This window comes from Plodia interpunctella, chromosome 6 (assembly GCF_027563975.2).
Source record: "Plodia interpunctella isolate USDA-ARS_2022_Savannah chromosome 6, ilPloInte3.2, whole genome shotgun sequence".
Lineage (NCBI taxonomy): Eukaryota > Metazoa > Arthropoda > Insecta > Lepidoptera > Pyralidae > Plodia > Plodia interpunctella.
The window spans coordinates 10,538-34,837 of record NC_071299.1 but is presented as its reverse complement, the minus strand read 5'-3'; the positions used below and the strand labels follow the sequence as shown (position 1 = coordinate 34,837).

Genomic DNA, 24,300 nt, shown 5'->3' with positions numbered 1-24,300 from the left:
GTTGTATTTTTCTATTGATTTTGACACTGACATGCGTTATCGTACATCGAAATTTTACGATTCATAGTAGGTACTACGGGTCCGAGAAATAATTCATTATGGTATAAGCATGAATTTAATAAGTAACGCAGTACCTACTAATTCCATGGGTATAAGATCTTTTAGTAGGACTTCGTGACCTAATGAGACAAGTTGAACAATACAAATAATATACCAAATGAAAAACATAATATAAGTACAATTTATTTTATAAAAAACAAATGTAAAAATAATTTATCTATATTTTTATTACAATACTGGCTTTAAATTATACTGTTTGTAACAAACTATATATGTAGATTCAAATAAATAGGTTTCTTTTCGCCTCAGTTTCAATTGAACAGATTGTTAATCCAACTACTAGTTGGTTCCAAACATTAGTAACTTGAAATAATAATAGAAAATTAGCTTATTGGCTCTAAACACAAACTGCGACAACTTGCAATTTCTTGTTTTGAATGTGTTTATTCATTTATTTTATTATCACACACAACGGATTACAACTATTACTAAACAACATATAAAAAACAAATTTTTAAAACTAGGTTAAAAAAATGATGAGTCAGATTAGTATGATATACAAACTCATGTGGCGTCAGTAGGATTTGAACCTAGGACTTTCAATCACAGGCGGCCACTGACCACCACCGCTTCAGTTCACACTAAGTTTACATGTGAACATGTAAACTTAGTTTGAACTGAAGCGAACTTTGTGGAACACTGAAGTGTTCCACAAAGTTTCTTAACTAAAAAAACAATCTCTATTACTACATGTATATTTCACGAAAATATATATTAGTGTTGCCCAAAATTGGAACTTGGTCTTGCAGTCCTAATCTTGTTCCTTGCATTTTCGCAAGACCAAGACCGCCTAATTTTAGCAAGACCAAGAACAAGATTGACCGTGAAATATTTGAGCAAGAACAAGACTGCGAGACTCTTGCAGTTAGGACTTAGTGTCATTTCAAGGAGTACCTAGGAGAGTATTAGGAATTCTATGAGACGCAAAAAATAAAAAAAAAAAATTGAAAAATGGACTTATGCGCGTGCGTTGACAGGAACACGTGCACTCAAAACTAAATAACAAAACAGATAGGCAGAATATTTCTATACATAGATTGGTATGTAAATTCACATTGCTGTTACGAACTATGTTCGTATTTAACTTATATTTGTCTAATTATATTATATGTATAAAGTATACCTAAATAAATCAACTATTCTGCATCATATCTAACTAATAAACTCCTTCACTTTGACTTTAGTTTTCTCGTAATTACCTACAATGAGTAAAAATAAGTATTTAAAACCCATACTGTTGAATATTGTACTGATAAATATCAAGTGGAAGCAAGTTCTGTGGTATGCTAATTTCTTAACAAAAGTAATTGATTTTCCGAATCCAAGTACTTATATCCCTTTGATGTTAGGCAGGCATTAGCAACTAAAATTCAGGCAGAGTTGGGCGTTATCAACTACATTCAACAATTACAATTTAATCATCATGAGAGGTCACCCAGCCCAGACGAGGCCAGGACTTTTCAGAGCCAACAACCGTCTCAGAACATACTCCACAGAATCGAGCCCTCTAATACTAGCACTTAAATTAGTGCAAATCAACAAACACTTCTAAGGTAATGTTGGCCACCAATGCTGTGGTCGTTGCGCAACACCTGTCTGAAGAAAATAAAATAGATTCGTTGGGAGAGTTCCTACTCGCTAAGCAGAACGTTAATCATGATAACACATAAGATTACTTGTAATCTAATAAGTCTTGCATTATGATTATTTTTTATTGAAAATGATTATTTTTCATTGCTAATATCCAACCATTAATCTGGTATGTCCAAAGGTCTGGTAAAGTTAACTAACTAGGTAATCCTTCATCATCAATCAGACTAATTTTTGCTTATACCTGGAACCGGAAGTTAGTTATAAGATTAAGGCAATGGTATACCTAAAACAATTCAGCTTTAAGTGGTTCATCATATTTTTCATAAATTAATACATTATTATTTTTATTATTCTAACATATATTTAAACACCCCTGCAGAACTAAATCGAGAGGGTCAACCCACTCGAAAATAAAAAGAAATCCAAAGAAATTACAAAATTTATATAAACAATTACCGAACGTTGGTAACAATCTCGATATTTACATTATCACCATTTCATTTGTAAACCGATGTATACTCTGAAACATAATATGTAGGATAGATATACAAACGGCGCCGCCGGCACCGCGCACCGGTCAGACCGGCAGCAGCGGCGTGGCGAGGTCGGAGCGGGCGCGCAGCTTGGCGCGGTTGTAGAGCAGCACGCCGGCCGCCGCCAGCGCCATGCCGGCGAGGTTGGCGGCGGACGCGGGGTTGCGCAGCACCAGCAGCGACGCGGCCACTACAGCCGCGCGCTTGGCCGCCGACGCGACCGCGTACGCCAGCGGCGACACCCGCGACAGCACGCTGAACGCCGCCACCGCCTGCAGCCACGCCAGTAGGCCGTCTGCGCACCGACGTTCATCGATTATTTCAATCTCACTTCAAATTTGGATGATGATGATGATCATGGTCTTTTGTAAACTAGTTTTAAAAGTCCGTGTCAACGAACTTGATGTTTAAACTATACGTCTAGCTCTAAGTAGACAATGCGTGAAGAGGCAACAAACAAACTTACTTTCGGATTTATAATATTAGTTATAAGTCATCGACCTGTGTATCTTGCCAATCCTAACCTACGGCGCTCAAACTTGGTCCCTGACTAAAAAAACAAAAACAAAAGCTGCAGGTTTGCCAAAGAGCCATGGAGCGTAGCATATTAGGTATAAAGAGGCCGGATCGCGTCAGAAATAACACCTTGCGCTCCATCACGCAATTAACTGACGTCCGGTAGAAACTAAAGTGGGATTGGGCGGGTCATGTAAAATAAATTTTGATGAGATTTTACAAAATTGTGAATATTTCAAAAACGGCTTAACCGATTTTGTTGCCCGATGAAAATACCTTGTAGCTTTTGAAAAAATTCCCATGAACAAGTGCCTGTGAAGGTCTTTATTTTAAGGAAATCCTACAGTAATTATTTACCATAATGAAAATGGGAAAGTTGCCAACAACAGGTCTTCACTATTAATGACATAGTAGTTTAAAACTGTTGAGAAATATATGTAGATTACTAAGACAATAGATATAGAAGAATAGATAGAAAGATATAGAATATAGATAGGTAGTTAGAAGAGACAGTCGGAGTGTAAATAGGAGTATATTTCCGTTAAATGAATATGTAAAACAAACCTAAAGCGAGTAAGGGCATCGTCCTGTGGGCGGAGTGCAGCCAGGCGGCCTCTTGCCAGAGCGTGGTGCCGTCGCGCCACAGCCATACGGGCAGGAACAGCAGCAGCGCCAGCCGGCCCAGCAGCTGCAGCAGCCGCAAGTGGTGCACGCCGGTGTCGCGCATCACGCGCTTGGAGAACAGATGCTGCAGCGACAGCAGCGCGGCGGCGGCCAGCGCGGCGCCGAGGCCGAGCGCGTCGAACTGCAGCTCGGTGGCGGACGCGACCGCCACGCCCGCCGCGATCAGCAGCAGCGCGCCCGCCACCGCGCGCGGCTGCCGCTCCCCGAACAGCACGAACGCCAGGCCCGCCGTCCACAGCGGCGTCGTCGCCTTCACTGCGACCAGACTTGTCACTCGATTTTACCAAATATTCGTTAAAAATAATGTTTTCCCTTCGTGACGCTTACGCAGCAGACACATTGCACTCGCACCGACCGTGTGCTTTAATCATTAATCTGACTACTTTTCCATCTCTGACTGCCACTAGGCAAATGAAACACTGCAATCCATGGACACTACTAGAAAGTGATGATTATTTACAGGCACTTTTTCACATCAAAATTTAAAATGTATTTTTTCAAAACTACAAACTATTAGCACATTTGAGAATGATGTTGTTTCAAGTCGTTCAACATAGACCAAGATATATTTTGCTAGATCTTACTACTAGCTCTTGCTAGTAAGATAAATAGTAAATTAATAAGCTGTTTGTTTCTTAGTAATGAAGCCTCTAAGTAAAGTCATTTCAAGTCTAAGGTATTAAGGTAGGTAAGGTACTGCAATTTCTTTATTAATATACCTAGTTAATATTAAATATCTCACTAGGTACTTCAGATCTTCAATGTTGCACCTGTATGTAAAAATACATGAGATTTCAGTACAAATCTAGAATTTGTGCATAGGAACATTGAAGATCTGGAGTATTGGTGATCCTAATGAGAAACCATACAAGTAAGAGCCCAACCAAGTTATTGTAGATATTGACATACTGTTGTCTATTGAGTACATGAACTCAACACCTACTCTTAGACACAGTTAATAATAATGAAGTTAGTGAATTTTAATTATCTGAGAACTTATAGATGTGGTAGTTGGTTATTTTTTTGTTTATTTAATAGAAAGTGTTTATTAAATGATATTGAGGAATTGTATAGCTTCAATAGTATATATGTATAAGACATGGGAAAATGGCACCTTAGAGAATTGTTCAGGCTGATAAGCATTTTATCTTCACATATAAAACTTATAAAATCTAAAACATCTAATGACCGGCACTAAGAGACCAGCTGCACTATAGAATATATGGAAGTGCATATTAATTATATCATATTTTTTATTCAAATGAGTGGTTTTCTAAGATTGTGTAAATTTATATGCATGGTTTATCTAACAAAATGAATGAAGTAATGAAAAATATTGCTTCTAATTTTCAATCACTTTGATTTATGTACCTTGATAGATATTCTTAAGTTGTGATTTTGGTTATCTGGATGGAAACACCAATGCATTATTGTCAGCAATCAACATACACCTACATATACATAATAACATAATGATCACCTGTATGAGCATATGAGATGGGCACTTTCCATATGGAAATCTGGGAGAACATGGTGGTGAAGAACTTGGCCCAGGCGAGCGGCACCAGCACACGCCAGAAGTAGCGGCGCGGGAAGTCGGGCGTCCGCCGCACGCCCGCTGCGCGGAACGCGGGCGCCGAGTACACCACGATCGACAGCAGCTGCACCATGCTTACGGTCACCGGGAACGGGAACTCTGTCAGCACCAGCTTGCCCACCACGTTGGAGGCTGAGCTCACTGTATACCACGCCGCGCACAGTCCGCATACGACTAGCGCTTCGCGCCGACTTCCCTCCAACCCCATGTTTAGTCCTGTACCTTTCAATTTTCGACTTGGTCACCGATGATCACAAAATAACTGTATAATTTCTATGTGACATTTCGTTTCAAGTTCATTTTCTCATTCAACAATTCATTGTAGAAATACACTATTTGTATTTAATCTAGGCAGTTAGAGGTACGAGAAGTTGTCCTTGTTAGTTTCGTAATTTTTATTATAACTTTGACGATGAGTGAGTGGCTCACTCACTATCACTACCTCTACGTCACTAAGCACCTAGGTAGAGTAGGTAGGTAGATTCCTATCCGAGATTTTACCAAGGGATAGTTCCTACAGCTAACATATATTTTCAGGCTGTCACACGTAATGTCAGATGTCGATCAGTTGTGATGTGACATGGTTGTGACGTCACGTGACAATGACCAAAGAAACATATGGACTGGAAATATCTACAAGAAAAACGTGCATACCTAAACTGTAATCGTCGACTAAAATGGCTGCCACTGCTAGGAATGCGACTACAAAGTTCCTCTTGGATATAAAGATAATTTAAATAGATAGGTAAATTTTACCCACCTAGTTTTTAAATTATCCGTGGTCTTTAGTTTTCTTTGTCTTTTATTAAGAACTAGGCATGTCTTAAATGTTCACTTATGTATGATTGGTTGGCTGCAACTATATGTTATCTTCGCAGCATCTTGTGAGTGGTGTTAAAAACGTTAATAGTCTGATCTGTGACATGACCATGACAGACTAGTCTGTCTGTGAGTGAACTCGAACGAAAGAAAGAAATATATACGAAGAAAGTTTTTTTAGTTCTCACATTGTTTTTCTTTAAAAATATTATAAGCAGGCTGATTTTATATTATCTTTACTCTGTTAACTGTAAATACTTTGAGTGGAACCTATAAATCTGTAAAGTGCACTCTTCTGACTAATAAATTTGATAACAAAAAACGACGTTCATCAAACTGAGATTGTTAGAAAACTTGTCCACTAAATAATGATACCCCGGTTTTGTTCGTGACCTGTAATCTCTAATCGAAGTTATTTCACAGATATTTCTGGGTAAGTTTATGCAGAATATTTTACCCCAACAGGAATCACTTAGTGATAACATCATCCTGTGAGGAACCACCAATCACGCGATTCACTCGTTATCCTTGATAGCCATACAGGTAGTTTTAATTTGTTATTCTTATATTTTTCGCATTTCGTCATAAGATGTTTGATGATATGTAATGGATGTAATGGAATGGAAGTTATAATTACTAAGTTATAGAGTCATAACTATCATCATATCAATAATACCCACACCCTACTTACATACACCCATGTACCTAAATATAATAAATTTGTAATTCTATATTTACCAAATGTAATACCTACTTTTACATATATAAAAAATAAATAACTATATGTTTTTTCAACACTCAAAATTGTATTGCATGAACAAACATCAGTAATGTTGTCTATAATATGTAGACATACTATCATCATTGATACATACTACTTGAGATACTACATTAATACATAAACCTTCCTCAGGTTTACACGATCTATTGGTGGTTTATCGAGTTCATTCAGATTGATGAACAGAGTAGTTTACTTCTGTTATTTTCATAGCTATAGTCTTAAGGAATATACTTTAGACTTCTTAGAGCCATTTGACTTTTTTAAATCAAATTTTATGAAATTCCATTGCCACAGCTATTTTATTCCCGCCTCATTTACTGTTTGTCATTGCCCATTGCATGTCCTTATGGTAGGTTAATATATGTAGAGTGTATAGCCTCTGAGCTCATTTATGTCTAATCTATACATACATAAATTCTTTTTGACATTAGAATTATATATCTAATGTGACTAGAAGGAAAATAGCCACTTTTTCACATCCATTTTTATATTAAATAGTAATTTCTCACAAGCTACAAACTACTGGCATTTCGGAAAGACCATTGCTGAGCTGAAAGAAATTCATTTGAACAGTGTTGGTCCCTAACATGCCAGAAGGGTGTACCATTATTGTTCCTTACAATTTTTTTTAATAGTACATAATGTAGATAATCAAAAAGTATATCAAAGTAGGGTATGATATTGTTCACATCTACATATATATTTTTTTATTCAGCACTTGGATCACAAGATCCATCAAAATTTATATGTAGATGTTATGTCTCATGAATACTTTTTCAAATCTACCGTATCGTTCATGTGCTGAATAAAAAAAAAAATATGTAGATGTGAACAAGTATTCACGAAGTGACACATGATTCAGCTCACTACCCAGCCCACGACGCCACCGCCAGGTTGGTCATTTGAGTGCGTTTGACACACTCGATTCCCATCACTTCATAATACAAATCTTACATATTTTGAAAAAAAATATCCACTATATTATGAATATGGATATATATCATATATATATATATATATATATATATATATATATATATATATATATATATATATACCATACCATATTATCTGTACTATTTTTTATCACTTGTGTTACAAAACATAGTATTTAAGATAGTAGGGATACCTAGATTCAATTGACCACAAGTCCAACTTAAAGAGGTTTAACCATATTGGATTATTTTGAATTACCAAGTAATTACCCAATAAAAAAGTTCAAGTCCAGAAGAATAAATCTGAAAGCAAAGCAAAACAAACATAAAGACATAAAAAAAAATTGATTACTGTCGTATTCGTTTCACGTATGTAGCGGATTTTACGGAACCCTCGTTTTAAGTAACTACAAGTAATCTGTTAACTAGAGCCATGTATGTTCAGAGGTGGAGGGGCAGCGGGTGATGGTGCGATGGCGTCGCGGCGCGTGACGCGCAAGTGGGAGGTGTTCGCCGGGCGCAACCGCTTCTGGTGCGACGGCCGCCTCATGACGGCGCCGCACCCCGGCGTGTTCGCGCTCACGCTGGCGCTCATCTGCGGCACGTGCGCGCTGCACTTCGCCTTCGACTGCCCCTACCTGGCGGCGCGCGTGTCGCCCGCGGTGCCGGCGGCCGGCGGCGCGCTGTTCGTGTTCACGCTGTCGGCGCTGCTGCGCACGGCGCTCAGCGACCCCGGCATCATCCCGCGCGCGGCGCCGCACGAGGCGGCGGCGCTGGAGGCCGGCTGTGAGCCGCCGGGCGCCGGCGCCGGCCGCCCGCCGCCGCGCGCGCGCGAGGTGCTGGTCCGCGGCCGCCCCGTCAAGCTCAAGTACTGTTTCACCTGCAAGATGTTCAGGCCGCCGCGTGCGTCGCATTGTTCGCTCTGCGACAACTGCGTGGACCGCTTCGACCACCACTGCCCGTGGGTGGGCAACTGCGTGGGCAAGCGCAACTACCGTTACTTCTACACGTTCGTGGTGTCGCTGTCGTTCCTGGCGGTGTTCGTGTTCGCGTGCGCGGTGACGCACCTGGCGCTGGAGGCGCGCGGCGCGGGCTTGGCGGCGGCGCTGCGGTCGTCGCCCGCGTCCGCGGTGGTGGCGGCCGTCTGCTTCCTGTCCGTGTGGTCGGTGCTGGGGCTGGCCGGCTTCCACACGTACCTGGCGTCCACGGACCAGACCACCAACGAGGACATCAAGGGCTCCTTCTCGTCGCGGCGCGGCGTCTCCAACCCCAACCCGTACTCGCGCGGGAACGCCTGCGCCAATTGCTGGCACGTGCTCTGCGGTCCACTCGCGCCCAGCCTCATTGACCGGTAAAACGCTCGAATACATACTTTTCACGAATATATAAATAAAGATTTTGAAGACTTAAATGTGATAAAGAGAGGTAAACGATGGAAAGTTAGTATTTTTCACAACCGAAGGAAAACTAGGTAGTTTTCCTCAAATTTGAAATGGTGCAGAACCGCCGGTTTCAGGTCCTCGTACATAGCCAGAAGAGCAGGTGGCAGCGTTCTAGCGTCTACTTTATTCAATATTTATACCTAAAAACCCAGTCAAATAGTTTCGAGGACTTGATTGTGTGTTCCGATGAGCGAATGTCTCGTTGTTTTGTACAGTTTACTTGTGTGCTAATGTTGTGACGATAGCGAATTTTTTTGACAGCGAATTTGTTTGCAGTCGCGGCGTGTTCACGATCGACTTGAAGGACGAGCTGCCGCCGGTGTTCGCGCGAGCGGTGGCCCCTCCCCCCGCCGCGTCCGCCGCCGCCCCTGCCACTGCCCCCGCCCCCGTCCCCGCCCCCTCCCTCGCCTCGGCCGCCGCCCACGCCCCCGCCCCCGCCCCCGCGGACGGCATTCCCCTCGCGCTCGCCGTCACCACGCCACCGAGACCTGCAGCCGCCTCCCCTGACGGTGACTTGTTTATTTTTTTTATTACAAGCTTTTATTTAGTTTCACCTGTCCCGGTGTTTGTTGTCTGTCCAAACAAGCTAGGTGTCTCCTACTTCCAGTTGTCCTACAAAGTTGAAATTTCCCACGTTGGTTCAGTTTCTATGACTATGCATTATTGAGATAAGTATAATCTAATGTTGCATCCAGGATCGATTCCCAACGAGGAAACTTCTCGATGGTTACAGCACAGATGTTGGTTCTTTTTCAGGCGTTAAAAGCCACAAGATCTCTCTGACGACAACAAAATCTTATGGAAATATGTAATTTTTCATTTTTAGCATTTTATTTTACCTAGTACTTGACTAGGTAAAACAAAAGCAAATTGGTACTGCTTCTTAATAAGAAAAAAAAATGACGATATGTCAAGACGAGGCAAGTCGAGCGCCTTTCATTCGATCATGTGTTTTGTAATCTAATCATATTGATAAAATGACGTATTGTTTTTATCGATATGTATTATTTCTATACATTTTACGATATCATATTTGTTAGAAATATTCCTGTTGTATTAGTCAGTATACATTATATAGCACTCGAAACGGCGCTAGTCGTGAAACATAGAATTGGATTCGAGCAGAATATAATGTAAAGTATGTTCCGTTCCGTTCCCTCAGACGGCAGCTACCGCAATCTGTTCGGCGGCGGGTACCTGAACCGCAGCCTGGAGCCGGAGCTGCCGCTGGTGGCGGCGGGCGGCGCGCTGTCGGCGTCGCGGCTGCGGCTGCTGCACGACACCACCATGATCGACGCGGCGCTGGACCTGGACGAGCCGGAGCCGCCGCCGCACCTGCCGACCGCGCTCCGCGCCGCGCTCTGACACCACGCCCTTCACGCCCTTCACGCGCCCGCCTCTCCTTGTACATAATATTAAATATACATTATTTTAAGGATAAATAGTCCTTTCATTTATCAACCCACTCCACCCGTATCGTAGGGTATCGTATCCACATTCTCAGAAAAATATTTCCATGTGGAAAAAACGTCACAATAGGGTAGGGAGTTAATTAAGATTATGCTAAAATTAGTGCAGTGCCAACCGTGGAACAGCTGATTTCATTCATTTGTACAACTTATTGTTCATTGACGTCAGTACAAATTATGATGATAAAAATTCAAAACATGGCTTTTATGCCTAAGATCTTTGGACAATATTAACTTTTACATGCAACATCGCTTTTACGGGACTGTCTCTATGGAAAACGTAAGTAAAAGCAATAATAAGAAATTTTATCTTATTGACAATTGAAGCAATTCAACTTTTAAAATTATTACAAAGTAAACAATTGGGTACAATTTAGGGAATATCTCTTCTGCGAATTTGATCTTTAAAATAACGTGTGCGTCTGTGTGAATGTGAAGAAAGAGATTGAAGGAATGAAATATTGCCTATTATTTTTAGTGACGATTCCATGGTTCTGTATGATTTATTATTACCCACTCATAAAAAAGTTTGATGTGAAATCTTTATAGTTTGTTACGTTTTTCAATTAATGAAATAAATCATTATTGATGTTAATAATTTAAAAAAAATCTTAAGTAAAAATCTCTTGTTCACACGGTGCTGCATGTTAGAGTAATCTCGAAAAGTGGTTTTAGCAATGATGGTCTTACAACATACAGTGCGAGGAGTAGAAGAAAAAGTAGGCAAGTGGACCCTCGGCTCTGTCGCGTCTGGGGAAGTAACACACAAATTTATTGACATTTAGCGCGAGGAACTCTAAATAGGTTAGTACCTAGTGGCGGACAGACATTTTGGAGTCTGGACGGACTATTTACTTATAGAAGATATTATAGCAATCAATAAAACGTGGGTAGAACCTGCTTGCATGTTTAACGCAACATCTGTAATCTGTATCCACAGATGGCGCGGTAAAGAGAAGAGAATATAGGTAAACAAAATATAATATATAAATTGGTTGTTTGGTTGGTTGGTTGGTTGGTTGGTTGGTTGGTTGGTTGGTTGGTTGGTTGGTTGGTTGGTTAGGTTAGGTTAGGTTAGGTTAGGTTAGGTTAGGTTAGGTTAGGTTAGGTTAGGTTAGGTTAGGTTAGGTTAGGTTGGGGTACTTCCGAGAGCTGGGGCAAAGGATCATCAGGACGGCTGCGTCGCTGGGCCGACTCCTGCCCAATCTGGGTGGGCCCAGCGACGCTGTACGGAAGCTGTACTCCGGCGTGTGCCGGAGTATGGCGATGTACGGCGCCCCCGTTTGGGTGGACGCCCTTGCCGCGGAGAATAAGCGCCTTCTCCGGCAGGCGCAGAAGGTGATCGCGGTAAGGGCGATACGGGGGTACCGTACAGTGGCGTTCTCTGCGGCCACAGCCCTCGCGGGCGACCCGCCGTGGGAGTTGGTGGCGGAGGTGCTCGCCGAGGTTTACCACTTTGTGGCGAACAGGAGGGAAATCGGCGAGCACCCCTCGCCTGAGATGGTCCGGCGGGTCCGCCTGCGAGGGCAAGCGGAACTCATGCGGAGGTGGGAGGCAGACCTGGCGCGGGCAACGTACGGTGTACGCACAGTGGAGGCCCTGCGCCAGGTCCTGGAGAGATGGATGTTGAGGCGGCGCAAGCCTCTCACCTTCCGCATGACGCAGGTGCTCACCGGGCATGGCTGCTTCGGTGAGTACTTGCACCGCGTGGCCCAGCGGGAGACCGAGCCGGTCTGCCACGATTGTGGCGAGGCTCGGGACACTGCTCAACATGTTCTAGAGCAGTGTCCCAGGTGGAGTCGGCAGCGCCACGATCTGGTGGCAGTGCTCGGTGGAGTGGATCTGTCGCTCCCGAGTGTCGTCAATGCGATGCTCGGGAGTGACGGAGCCTGGGCGGCAGTGGCCTCCTTCTGTGAGACTGTTATGTCACAGAGGGAGGCCGAGGAAAGGAACCGCGAGGACCACCCCCTCGCGGAGCCGATCCGCAGAAGGCGGACGGGGGTGCGACGCAGGCGCTACCTTGCGCGCCTGCAGGCGCCCCCCTAAATCGGTGGGACTAGTCCCACCCGACGGCAGGGGTCCACCAGGTGTCGGTGGGCCCCTGAGAATGGTGAGTCCGGTCTCTGGCGAAAGAGACCGGCCAGTCGCTAAGGCGTCTTGTGTTAGATAGATCCGAGGCGCCTCCCTGTAAAGCGGCCGATGGCACCCGCAGGGGTTTAGTGGGTAGTCTGGGCTGGATAGCGGCCCAGGAGTCCCACACTCAGTGCGTAAATGCATTCCCCTGCGAAAACAAAAAAAAAAAAAAAAAAAAGGTTAGGTTGGGGTGCTACTGTCAGGAAACCTCCACGTTGGCTCGATGATTTGAAGGTTTGCTTCTGTCACTTGATCTTTGATTCGGTGATAGCGGCGGCTGACAAGTTATTGGGCTGGTGCACCCTGGGCGACGGTTAATAACTCCCCGTTTAGGGGTCTTGTTAGCCGTTGGCAAATGTCCTGGCAACTGGTGGTGGGTTACCCATGTCGGGTAACCCAGGTTGGAGAGCCAATTGGCTCAGTGGCTGTGAGAGAAGGGGGCTAAGCCCTCTACTCTTACAGCCGTGGTAGGGGTCGCGGGGGAAGAGGAGGGGTTGGTATTACGGTGCGCCGCTCTCCCTATCCTCCGCGACCAGGCGCGGCCATGGCGCAAACATGGTGATCGGTGGGGCCGCAGAGGAGGAGGACTGCCGGTATTACGGTGCGCCGCTGTCCCTATCCTCTGCGGCCGAATGAGGCGCGGCCATGGCGCAGGCATGGTGGTCGGTGGGGCCGCAGAGGAGGAGGACTGCCGGTATTACGGTGCGCCGCTGTCCCTATCCTCTGCGGCCGAATAAGACGGAGAGCCGCTGCCTCCGGTCTGCTTCCGGACTGGATGGCGTGCGGCTCGCCTTGGTGGTTGGGGGCGCGCCTGCGGGCGCCCCCCCTGAATCGGTGGGACAGAGGTCCCACCCGGCGGCAGGGGTCCTCCAGATGTCGGAGGGCCCCTGAGAGTGGAGAGTCCGGTCTCTGGTGAAAGAGACCGGCCAGTCGCTGAGGCGCCTTGTGCTAGTTAGATCCGAGGCGCCTCTTTGTAAAGCGGCCGATGGCATCCGCAGGGGTTTAGTGGGTAGTCTGGGCCGATTAGCTGCCCAGGAGTCCCACACTCAGTGCGTAAATGCATTCCCCTGCGAAAACAAAAAAAAAAAAAAAAAAGGTTAGGTTAGGTTAGGTTAGGTTAGGTTAGGTTAGGTTAGGTTAGGTTCTGAGGAGGCGGCCATGACTGAGGCTTGGATCAGACCCACACCAAGCCGTTCCCTTGGTGTGGACGAGAGGGCAACAGGCCTTCGTGCGTCGCTCACGCGGATCTGCGACGCTTCGATGAGGAGGTCCGGGCCGCCGGCTGCAAAAACGGCGGTTCACTGGTGGTCGGAAGAGATCGCTGCTCTCCGATCCGCCAGTAACCGAGCCCGACGCGATTATACGCGTTGCAGACGGCGGCGTAATGTCGTTGACGGAGAGGAGGCGCGGCTGCACCTCGCTCTCCAGGAGGCCAAAAGGACCCTGTCGGTTGCGATAGCCAAGGCCAAGGACGACGCCTACAAGGAGTTCTTGGCCACGCTCGACAGGGACCCATGGGGGAGGCCATACAGGACTGTTCGCAACAAACTGCGATACGCCCCCCCCACGGCCTCCATGGAACCGGACCTCCTCAAGCGGATCGTGGAAGGCCTGTTCCCCTCTGCTGAGGAATTTGTCCCTCCGAGGATGTCGGCCCCTGAACGGGAGTCCACCGCGGCGAGTGTGCCACCGGTAACGGATGAGGAGTTTGACTGGGGACTAAAGCGTCTGGAGGGCCGCAGAAAGGCCCCAGGCCCAGACGGAGTCCCTGGTCCCATACTCCCGGTGGCGGCGAAACACATTGGGAGCCGCCTCAGAGAACTGTTCGACGACTGCTTGTCGACGGGGCGGTTCCCAAAGCCGTGGAAAGAAGGCCGGCTTGTCCTTATTAGGAAAGAAGGCCGGCCTGAGGACTCTCCTTCGGGGTGGAGGCCCCTCCTGATGCTGGACGAGACGGGTAAACTGCTGGAACGTATCGTGGCGGCCCGAATCGCCCGGCATCTGGAAAATGATGGACCCAATGTGTCGGACTGCCAATATGGCTTTCGAAAGGGGCGGTCCACCATTGACGCCATCGGGGCCCTGAGGACATTCTCGGAGGAAGCAATTGGGGGAGGGGGAGGGGCCGTGGGCGTATCGCTTGATATCGCGAACGCCTTCGGCTCCCTCCCTTATGAAGTGATAGAGGAGGCGCTCCGGTATCACGGAGTGCCCCTCTATCTAAGGAACCTCGTAGGGCACTACCTAACAGGAAGGGAGGTGCTCTACGAGGACAAGGAGGGACGGAAGTCGAGGGCGATGACCTGCGGCGTTCCCCAGGGTTCGGTTTTAGGCCCCCTGCTGTGGAACGTCGGTTTCGACTGGGCCATCCGCGCGGCCCTACCCCCCCGGACAATAGTTATCTGCTATGCAGATGACACAATGGTGGCTGTCCGGGGGGAGCAGTTGGAGAGCACCCTTAGGGCTGCGGCGGTCGCAGCAGACCTGATGCTCACACGCATCAGGATGCTGGGACTAAGGGTGGCCCTCAGCAAGTGCGAGGTCATTGCCTTCGGCAGGAAAAGAAGATGGAGACCGCCCTCGAACGAATGCGTTCCCATTGGCGGGGAGAGAGTCCAGGTGAAGCCGTACATAAAGTACCTGGGCATCATCCTGGACTCACGCTGGGACTTCGGGGAGCACTTTCGTCAACTGGCTCCCCGAGTAATAGGCGCAGCGTCGGCAATGAGCCGTCTGCTGCCCAATGTTGGAGGGCCTGGCGCCTCGTGCCGCCAGCTGTATGCGGGAGTTACCCGCAGCATGGCGCTGTACGGGGCGCCGATCTGGTCGGACAGGCTCTCCACAGCCAACAAGGCCCGGCTGCGTAGGCCACAAAAAGTGGTGGCCAATCGCATCGCCCGGGCCTATGTGACGGTGGCTTGGGCAGCAGCTTGTGCTCTTGCCGGAACCCCGCCATGGGAACTAGAAGCCCAGGTACAAACGGAAGTGTACCGGGAGCGGGCCAGGTGCAGGTCACTTGAAATCAGGCTCGCTCCCAGGGAAATGAGGGCGGTCAGGCAGCTGGCCGTGGACAGATTGCGCGAGCGATGGAAAGTCGAGCTGGAGAACTCCCCATATGGTGTAAGAACCATTGGGGCGCTCCTGCCATCGCTCGCAGACTGGGTCGGAAGGGGCCACGGCCAGCTGACCTACAGGTTGACGCAGGTAATGACCGGACACGGGTGCTTCGGTCATTACCTGCACAGGATTGGGAGAGAGGCGAGCGCGGTCTGCCATGAGTGTGGAGAGCCGGATGATACGGCCCAACACACTCTGGCAGACTGCGAAAAGTGGGCGGAAGAGAGAGTTGTTCTCGTCGTGGAACTGGGAGGAGACGACCTTTCGCTGCACAGCGTCGTAGACAAGATGCTGCGCAGCGAAAGGTGTTGGGATGCTGTGGCTTCCTTCTGCGAGGCTGTCATCTCGCAGAAGGAGGCCGCCGAGAGGGTGCGTGAGGCGCAAGCCGACGCCCCTCTGAATAGGAGAGGCAGAGGTGGCAGGCGGCGGGCACGATACGCCCGTCGTCTGCTACGGTGAGGACGCCTGGCGAGGCAGAACCGGGGGGCGTCGTGGTGAAATGTCCGCGATCCCATGGCGCCCCCATCAACGGTTGGTTGGAAAACGCCGCAGGAGGTTTTAGTGGGTAGTCTGGGCCGGCAGCGGCCTGGGAGCCCCACACTCCGGGGGAGATGTTCTTCCCCTGGGTCGCCCGTAAATGGGTTTCCTCCTGCGAGAACAAAAAAAAAAAAAAAAAAAAAAGGTTAGGTTAGGTTAGGTTAGGTTAGGTTAGGTTAGGTTAGGTTAGGTTAGGTTAGGTTAGGTTAGGTTAGGTTAGGTTAGGTTAGGTTAGGTTAGGTTAGGTTAGGTTAGGTTAGGTTAGGTTAGGTTAGGTTAGGTTAGGTTAGGTTAGGTTAGGTTAGGTTAGGTTAGGTTAGGTTAGGTTAGGTTAGGTTAGGTTAGGTTAGGTTAGGTTAGGTTAGGTTAGGTTAGGTTAGGTTAGGTTAGGTTAGGTTAGGTTAGGTTAGGTTAGGTTAGGTTAGGTTAGGTTACTGAAGGTGAGCTAAGGTACTGAAGGTGAGCTAAGGTACTGAAGGTGAGCTGAAGGTACTGAAGGTGAGCTAAGGTACTGAAGGTGAGCTGAAGGTACTGAAGGTGAGCTGAGGGTACTGACGTTGTGTTGAGTGTGGTTCAAGGTGTCCTGGAGATTTTTGTCACCAAGAGTCTTTCTTTTGGTTACTTACTTTTGTTTTCGACGGTTCAGTGTCTTGGCTCCTTGTGGAGTTGGGGCACTGGCAAGATCCCATTCTTCTTTACAAAAGCAAGGTTGTGTTTTTGACCACAGCTACCAGACCGCTGGTGCGGGGTAGCTCAGCTTTCTGTAACCAGGCAGGGGCCAATTTCTGCCCCCTGTCTGCGAATTTTGTGTTGCTTATTTTTGGCGTGGTCGCGTCCGGCCCAATATGGGTAGGACGGTGGCCAAATCTGCACGGGGAAGATCTCTGACCCCAAGGGGGAAGAAATCGACTGGGGGGGATAACGAGGAGGTAGGAGAGAAGACTGTGATCAGCCGGTCAGAGTCTCTCTACTTCTCGGACGGCGAATCGGACGGTGACTCGGATGGGTCAATCTGGCTCCCGGACGTAATGACGACTGGGAAGGAGCGGGGCCAAGCCTCAAAGAGGAAGGCATCAGAGGACGTGGAGGAGGCCGAAAGGGCTTCCAACAAGGTTTCCTCAGCCACGAGAGGCCGGGCTGCTCATCGGGGCTCCTACGCTGGCACGGCCGAGACCAAAGAGAGGCTCCGGGACCTGTCTGCGGACTATGCCCAATTCGAGCGCGAGCTCGAGAAGGCTGGTACCAGCAGGTACCTGAAGGCCAGCGAGAAGAGCGGGAAGAGGTGCCTCGTTGATGAGCACCTGGAGGTGGTGAGGGCGGCTGCCCAGAAGGTTTTGGCGGAGGCCGGAAAGTCCGGCAACCTAAAGGGGACGGCATGGCGGGCCATGAACGAGGCCTGCCATGACATAATTGTGGCGGCTGGGAAAATCGAGGCTCAGTGCGAGGAGTCGGAAGCTGTCCGCATACTCAGGGCGGACAACAAGAGGATGCGGGAGCAGCTTTCGCTCCTCGAGCAGGAGACCAAGGCCCTGCGCACGGCCTTTGCCGAGCGCACGGCATCGGCGCTGAATGAGGCCCAACCAGCGGTGGGTGCCCCCTCGCTGGAGGACATTAGGGGACTCCTCTCTGAATGGAAGGAGTCCTTTGAAAGGAACATGTTCCTCAAGCTGGGGGGCATGGTTAATGACCGCCTCAAGGAAGCGGAGAAAAGGGGCTTTTTGGCCCCTGAGCCGATTGTCCGGCCGCCTCTGGCGGCCGATAAGAGGAAGGAGGCCGAACCGACGGCCCCAAAAGCTGGGAGGAGCTATGCTGGTGCAGTTGCGGGGGCTACCCTGATGCCCCCAGCACGACCTGGGCCTGCACCCAAGGCTACACCAGCCAAAAAGCAGCCCCAACAAGTGACGGTGCAGGCCCAGACACCTACTGGGCAACCTGTCGAAGTACCTCCGCCTCAGGAAGGTGAACAGGGGTGGGCTGAGGTGGTCAGAAGGGGGAAAAAGAAGGGGAACAAAGCCTCCCCTCCTGCCCAGCCTGAGCCTACCCTAGCGAAGGCCCCCAAGGCGAGCGCACAGCCGCCTAAAATAGTCAAATTTGCTGCACCCAAGACTTCGGCGGTGGTGGTGACCCTCAAGCCGGAATCTAAACTAGATTACCGCACGGTGATATCGAGGGCCACCACCATTGACCTGTCGTCAATTGGGGTGGATCATGTGGCGGCTGTCCGTGGCACGGCAACGGGGGCCCGCATTATTGAAATACCCGGGGCTAACAGTGGGGCTGCGGCGGACAGCCTCGCAGAGAAGCTCCGGGAGGTCATAGGGACTGAGGCGGAGGTCACAAGACCGTTCAAGGCGGCCCAAATAAGGGTCTCTGGATTCGACGAGGGAGTAACGCCAGAGGCCCTTAAAGAGGCCACAGCGAGGGCAGGAAAATGTCCACCGGGACAAATTAAAGTGGGCAACATCCGCATATCACCAGATATGACAGCGGCGGTGATTATCACTTGCCCCGTGGCGGCTGCCAACGCCCTAATCGACGAGGGGCGTCTTCTCGTTGGTTGGACAGCCGCCAAGGTCAGAGGACTGGAGGCCTTGCCCATGCGGTGCTTCCGGTGCATGGGTATAGGCCACACCAGAGCCCTCTGCCCGTCCCCGGTGGACAGGTCAGAGTTGTGCCATCGCTGTGGCAAAGCAGGGCATATTTCCTCTGCGTGCGAGGCCAGTGAACCCTGGTGCGCGGTGTGCTATGCGCACAAGTTGGCCGCCAAACACATTATGGGCGGCCCCTCGTGCAATCCCCCGCGCACACGGGGCAAACTGGCCCCAAATAAGGGAACCCCTGAGGGCACCACCATGGAGCACTAATGCCTGGCGGGTCTGCGCAACAGGCAGAGGTGCTGCAGGCCAATGTCAACCACTGCGCCCGTGCACAGGACCTCCTAGTCCAGCACGTGGCGGAGTGGGCCATTGGTGCTGCCGTCGTGGTGGAGCCGTATTGCGTCCCCCCCCTTCCTACTTGGATCGGAGACACGGACGGGCTGGTGGCAATCACCTCTCCCCGAGCTGGAGATCGCCCACCCCTCTCGAGAATTGGTTGTGGTCCGGGATACGCGGCGGCAAAGTGGGGAGAGTTTGCCATAGTTGCGGCATACTTCTCCCCCAACAGGCCGCTGCGTGCCTTTGAGGACTTTCTCGAGAGGGTGGGCGAGGTAATCGGGAGAGCGGCGCCAGCACCGGTGCTACTGATGGGAGACCTCAACGCCAAGCACTCGGCTTGGGGTTCTCCTATCGACGATCCGAGGGGAGAGGCCCTGTACGACTGGGCTGTGGGTTTGGGGCTTGAAGTCCTAAACCGGGGCAACGTCGACACATGCGTGCGGCGGAACGGGGCGTCGATTGTCGACATATCCTTTGCGAGCCCCGTCATTGCCGCGCGTGTCGTGGATTGGCGTGTCCTGGAGGACGTGGAGACCCTCTCGGACCACAGGTACATCCGAATGGGGGTCTCCAACAGGCCCCAGCAGCCCGTACAGGGCTTGAGGGGGCGGGACCGGGGGTTCCCGAGATGGAGTCTGGCTAGCCTCGACAGGGACCTGGCTGAGGAGGCGGCCATGACTGAGGCTTGGATTAGACCCACACCAAGCCGTTCCCTTGGTGTGGACGAGAGGGCAACAGGCCTTCGTGCGTCGCTCACGCGGATCTGTGACGCTTCGATGAGGAGGTCCGGGCCGCCGGCTGCAAAAACGGCGGTTCACTGGTGGTCGGAAGAGATCGCTGCTCTCCGATCCGCCAGTAACCGAGCCCGACGCGAATATACGCGTTGCAGACGGCGGCGTAATGTCGTTGACGGAGAGGAGGCGCGGCTGCACCTCGCTCTCCAGGAGGCCAAAAGGACCCTGTCGGCTGCGATAGCCAAGGCCAAGGACGACGCCTACAAGGAGTTCTTGGCCACGCTCGACAGGGACCCATGGGGGAGGCCATACAGGACTGTTCGCAACAAACTGCGATACGCCCCCCCCACGGCCTCCATGGAACCGGACCTCCTCAAGCGGATCGTGGAAGGCCTGTTCCCCTCTGCTGAGGAATTTGTCCCTCCGAGGATGTCGGCCCCTGAACGGGAGTCCACCGCGGCGAGTGTGCCACCGGTAACGGATGAGGAGTTTGACTGGGGACTAAAGCGTCTGGAGGGCCGCAGAAAGGCCCCAGGCCCAGACGGAGTCCCCGGTCCAATACTCCCGGTGGCGGCGAAACACATTGGGAGCCGCCTCAGAGAACTGTTCGACGACTGCTTGTCGACGGGGCGGTTCCCAAAGCCGTGGAAAGAAGGCCGGCTTGTCCTTATTAGGAAAGAAGGCCGGCCTGAGGACTCTCCTTCGGGGTGGAGGCCCCTCCTGATGCTGGACGAGACGGGTAAACTGCTGGAACGTATCGTGGCGGCCCGAATCGCCCGGCATCTGGAAAATGATGGACCCAATGTGTCGGACTGCCAATATGGCTTTCGAAAGGGGCGGTCCACCATTGACGCCATCGGGGCCCTGAGGACATTCTCGGAGGAAGCAATTGGGGGAGGGGGAGGGGCCGTGGGCGTATCGCTTGATATTGCGAACGCCTTCGGCTCCCTCCCTTATGAAGTGATAGAGGAGGCGCTCCGGTATCACGGAGTGCCCCTCTATCTAAGGAACCTCGTAGGGCACTACCTTACAGGGAGGGAGGTGCTCTACGAGGACAAGGAGGGACGGAAGTCGAGGGCGATGACCTGCGGCGTTCCCCAGGGTTCGGTTTTAGGCCCCCTGCTGTGGAACGTCGGTTTCGACTGGGCCATCCGCGCGGCCCTACCCCCCCGGACAATAGTTATCTGCTATGCAGATGACACAATGGTGGCTGTCCGGGGGGAGCAGTTGGAGAGCACCCTTAGGGCTGCGGCGGTCGCAGCAGACCTGATGCTCACACGCATCAGGATGCTGGGACTAAGGGTGGCCCTTAGCAAGTGCGAGGTCATTGCCTTCGGCAGGAAAAGAAGATGGAGACCGCCCTCGAACGAATGCGTTCCCATTGGCGGGGAGAGAGTCCAGGTGAAGCCGTACATAAAGTACTTGGGCATCATCCTGGACTCACGCTGGGACTTCGGGGAGCACTTTCGTCAACTGGCTCCCCGAGTAATAGGCGCAGCGTCGGCAATGAGCCGTCTGCTGCCCAATGTTGGAGGGCCTGGCGCCTCGTGCCGCCAGCTGTATGCGGGAGTTACCCGCAGCATGGCGCTGTACGGGGCGCCGATCTGGTCGGACAGGCTCTCCACAGCCAATAAGGCCCGGCTGCGTAGGCCACAAAAAGTGGTGGCCAATCGCATCGCCCGGGCCTATGTGACGGTGGCTTGGGCAGCAGCTTGTGCTCTTGCCGGAACCCCGCCATGGGAACTAGAAGCCCAGGTACAAACGGAAGTGTACCGGGAGCGGGCCAGGTGCAGGTCACTTGAAATCAGGCTCGCTCCCAGGGAAATGAGGGCGGTCAGGCAGCTGGCCGTGGACAGATTGCGCGAGCGATGGAAAGTCGAGCTGGAGAACTCCCCATATGGTGTAAGAACCATTGGGCCCATATGGTGTAAGAACCATTGGGGCGCTCCTGCCATCGCTCGCAGACTGGGTCGGAAGAGGTCACGGCCAGCTGACCTACAGGTTGACGCAGGTAATGACCGGACACGGGTGCTTCGGTCATTACCTGCACAGGATTGGGAGAGAGGTGAGCGCGGTCTGCCATGAGTGTGGGGAGCCGGATGATACGGCCCAACACACTCTGGCAGACTGCGAAAAGTGGGCAGAGGAGAGAGTCGTTCTCGTCGTGGAACTGGGAGGAGACGACCTTTCGCTGCACAGCGTCGTAGAAAAGATGCTGTGCAGCGAAAGGTGTTGGGATGCTGTGGCTTCCTTCTGCGAGGCTGTCATGTCGCAGAAGGAGGCCGCCGAGAGGGTGCGTGAGGCGCAAGCCGACGCCCCTCTGAATAGGAGAGGCAGAGGTGGCAGGCGGCGGGCACGATACGCCCGTCGTCTGCTACGGTGAGGACGCCTGGCGAGGCAGAACCGGGGGGCGTCGTGGTGAAATGTCCGCGATCCCATGGCGCCCCCATCAACGGTCGGTTGAAAAACGCCGCAGGAGGTTTTAGTGGGTAGTCTGGGCCGGCAGCGGCCTGGGAGCCCCACACTCCGGGGGAGATGTTCTTCCCCTGGGTCGCCCGTAAATGGGTTTCCTCCTGCGAGAACAAAAAAAAAAAAAAAAAAAAAAAAGGTTAGGTTAGGTTAGGTTAGGTTAGGTTAGGTTAGGTTAGGTTAGGTTAGGTTAGGTTAGGTTAGGTTAGGTTAGGTTAGGTTAGGTTAGGTTAGGTTAGGTTAGGTTAGGTTAGGTTAGGTTAGGTTAGGTTAGGTTAGGTTAGGTTAGGTTAGGTTAGGTTAGGTTAGGTTAGGTTAGGTTAGGTTAGGTTAGGTTAGGTTAGGTTAGGTTAGGTTAGGTTAGGTTAGGTTAGGTTAGGTTAGGTTAGGTTAGGTTAGGTTAGGTTAGGTTAGGTTAGGTTAGGTTAGGTTAGGTTAGGTTAGGTTAGGTTAGGTTAGGTTAGGTTAGGTTAGGTTAGGTTAGGTTAGGTTAGGTTAGGTTAGGTTAGGTTAGGTTAGGTTAGGTTAGGTTAGGTTAGGTTAGGTTAGGTTAGGTTAGGTTAGGTTAGGTTAGGTTAGGTTAGGTTAGGTTAGGTTAGGTTAGGTTAGGTTAGGTTAGGTTAGGTTAGGTTAGGTTAGGTTAGGTTAGGTTAGGTTAGGTTAGGTTAGGTTAGGTTAGGTTAGGTTAGGTTAGGTTAGGTTAGGTTAGGTTAGGTTAGGTTAGGTTAGGTTAGGTTAGGTTAGGTTAGGTTAGGTTAGGTTAGGTTAGGTTAGGTTAGGTTAGGTTAGGTTAGGTTAGGTTAGGTTAGGTTAGGTTAGGTTAGGTTAGGTTAGGTTAGGTTAGGTTAGGTTAGGTTAGGTTAGGTTAGGTTAGGTTAGGTTAGGTTAGGTTAGGTTAGGTTAGGTTAGGTTAGGTTAGGTTAGGTTAGGTTAGGTTAGGTTAGGTTAGGTTAGGTTAGGTTAGGTTAGGTTAGGTTAGGTTAGGTTAGGTTAGGTTAGGTTAGGTTAGGTTAGGTTAGGTTAGGTTAGGTTAGGTTAGGTTAGGTTAGGTTAGGTTAGGTTAGGTTAGGTTAGGTTAGGTTAGGTTAGGTTAGGTTAGGTTAGGTTAGGTTAGGTTAGGTTAGGTTAGGTTAGGTTAGGTTAGGTTGCCCGGTCGGGACGAGGGGGGGCGGCAAGGGTTCCCCAGGTGGAATATGGCAAGTCTCGACAGGGACCTGGCTGAAGAGGCTGCCATGATTATCGAATGGAGAGAACCCACACCAAGCCGGTCCCTTGGTGTGGAGGAAAGGGCAATAGGCTTTCGCGTGTCACTCACTGAGGTGTGTGACGCATCCATGAGGAGGTCCGGCCCGTTGCCTGCAAAGGCGCGGGTTCACTGGTGGTCGGAGGACATTGCTGAACTCCGACGTCTCAGTAACCGCGCCCGTCGTAACTACACCCGATGCAGGCGGCGACGGAACTGGGTAGCTGGAGAGGAGGAGCGACTCCATGCTGCCCTCCAGGAGGCTAAAAAATCCCTGTCGATGGCAATCACTAAGGCTAAGGAGGAAGCCCACGAGGCGTTTCTGGCCACACTCGACAGGGACCCGTGGGGGAGGCCATATAGGGTAGTGCGCAACAAGATGCGCCACGCCCCCCCCACAGCCTCCTTAGAGCCGGATCTCCTTAATAGGATTGTCGAAGGCCTATTCCCAACGGCCCAAACATTCGTTCCTCCGAGAATGTCGGCCCCCGAGCGGGAGTCCATCACGACGGAAGTGCCACCGGTGACGACTGAGGAATTTGACCAGGGAGTAGCGCGCCTAATGGCCTGCAAAAAGGCCCCTGGCCCAGATGGCGTCCCTGGTCTGGTTCTACCGGTGGCCTTAAAACACCTGGAAACACC

At 50.3% G+C, this 24,300-nt stretch overlaps 4 protein-coding genes across 5 annotated transcripts; 3 read left to right on the top strand and 1 right to left on the bottom strand.

Annotated features, from left to right (window-relative positions):
- Positions 1 to 218: 218 nt before the first annotated feature.
- LOC128670504 (uncharacterized protein) lies at positions 219 to 5,603 on the bottom strand. The gene is made up of 3 exons (XM_053746209.1): positions 4,927 to 5,603; positions 3,327 to 3,701; positions 219 to 2,541 (listed from the first exon to the last, which is right to left on the bottom strand). Exons 1-3 carry the CDS (start codon positions 5,249 to 5,251, stop codon positions 2,291 to 2,293), a joined length of 951 nt encoding a protein of 316 aa, XP_053602184.1. The 5' UTR covers positions 5,252 to 5,603; the 3' UTR covers positions 219 to 2,290.
- A 349-nt stretch (positions 5,604 to 5,952) lies between these two features.
- On the top strand, positions 5,953 to 10,439 carry app (approximated). Of its 2 annotated transcripts, XM_053746206.2 has the most exons (4): positions 5,953 to 6,295; positions 8,024 to 8,929; positions 9,297 to 9,529; positions 10,183 to 10,438. In XM_053746206.2, the coding sequence occupies exons 2-4, from the start codon at positions 8,052 to 8,054 to the stop codon at positions 10,383 to 10,385; spliced, it is 1,314 nt and encodes a 437-aa protein (XP_053602181.1). In that variant the 5' UTR covers positions 5,953 to 6,295; positions 8,024 to 8,051; the 3' UTR covers positions 10,386 to 10,438. The 2 variants fall into 2 exon arrangements, with proteins under 2 accessions (XP_053602181.1, XP_053602182.1); XM_053746207.2 differs by lacking the exon at positions 5,953 to 6,295 and having other exon boundaries at positions 10,183 to 10,439.
- A 1,322-nt stretch (positions 10,440 to 11,761) lies between these two features.
- On the top strand, positions 11,762 to 12,433 carry LOC135309726 (uncharacterized; the record flags this gene model as incomplete). Its single annotated transcript, XM_064435999.1, has 1 exon — positions 11,762 to 12,433. A coding segment is annotated over exon 1 (444 nt), but the record flags the coding sequence as incomplete, so codon positions are not given.
- Positions 12,434 to 17,121: 4,688 nt separating this feature from the next.
- On the top strand, positions 17,122 to 19,140 carry LOC128670884 (uncharacterized). The gene has a single exon (XM_053746899.1). It carries the CDS (start codon positions 17,122 to 17,124, stop codon positions 19,138 to 19,140), a length of 2,019 nt encoding a protein of 672 aa, XP_053602874.1.
- Positions 19,141 to 24,300: the final 5,160 nt, after the last annotated feature.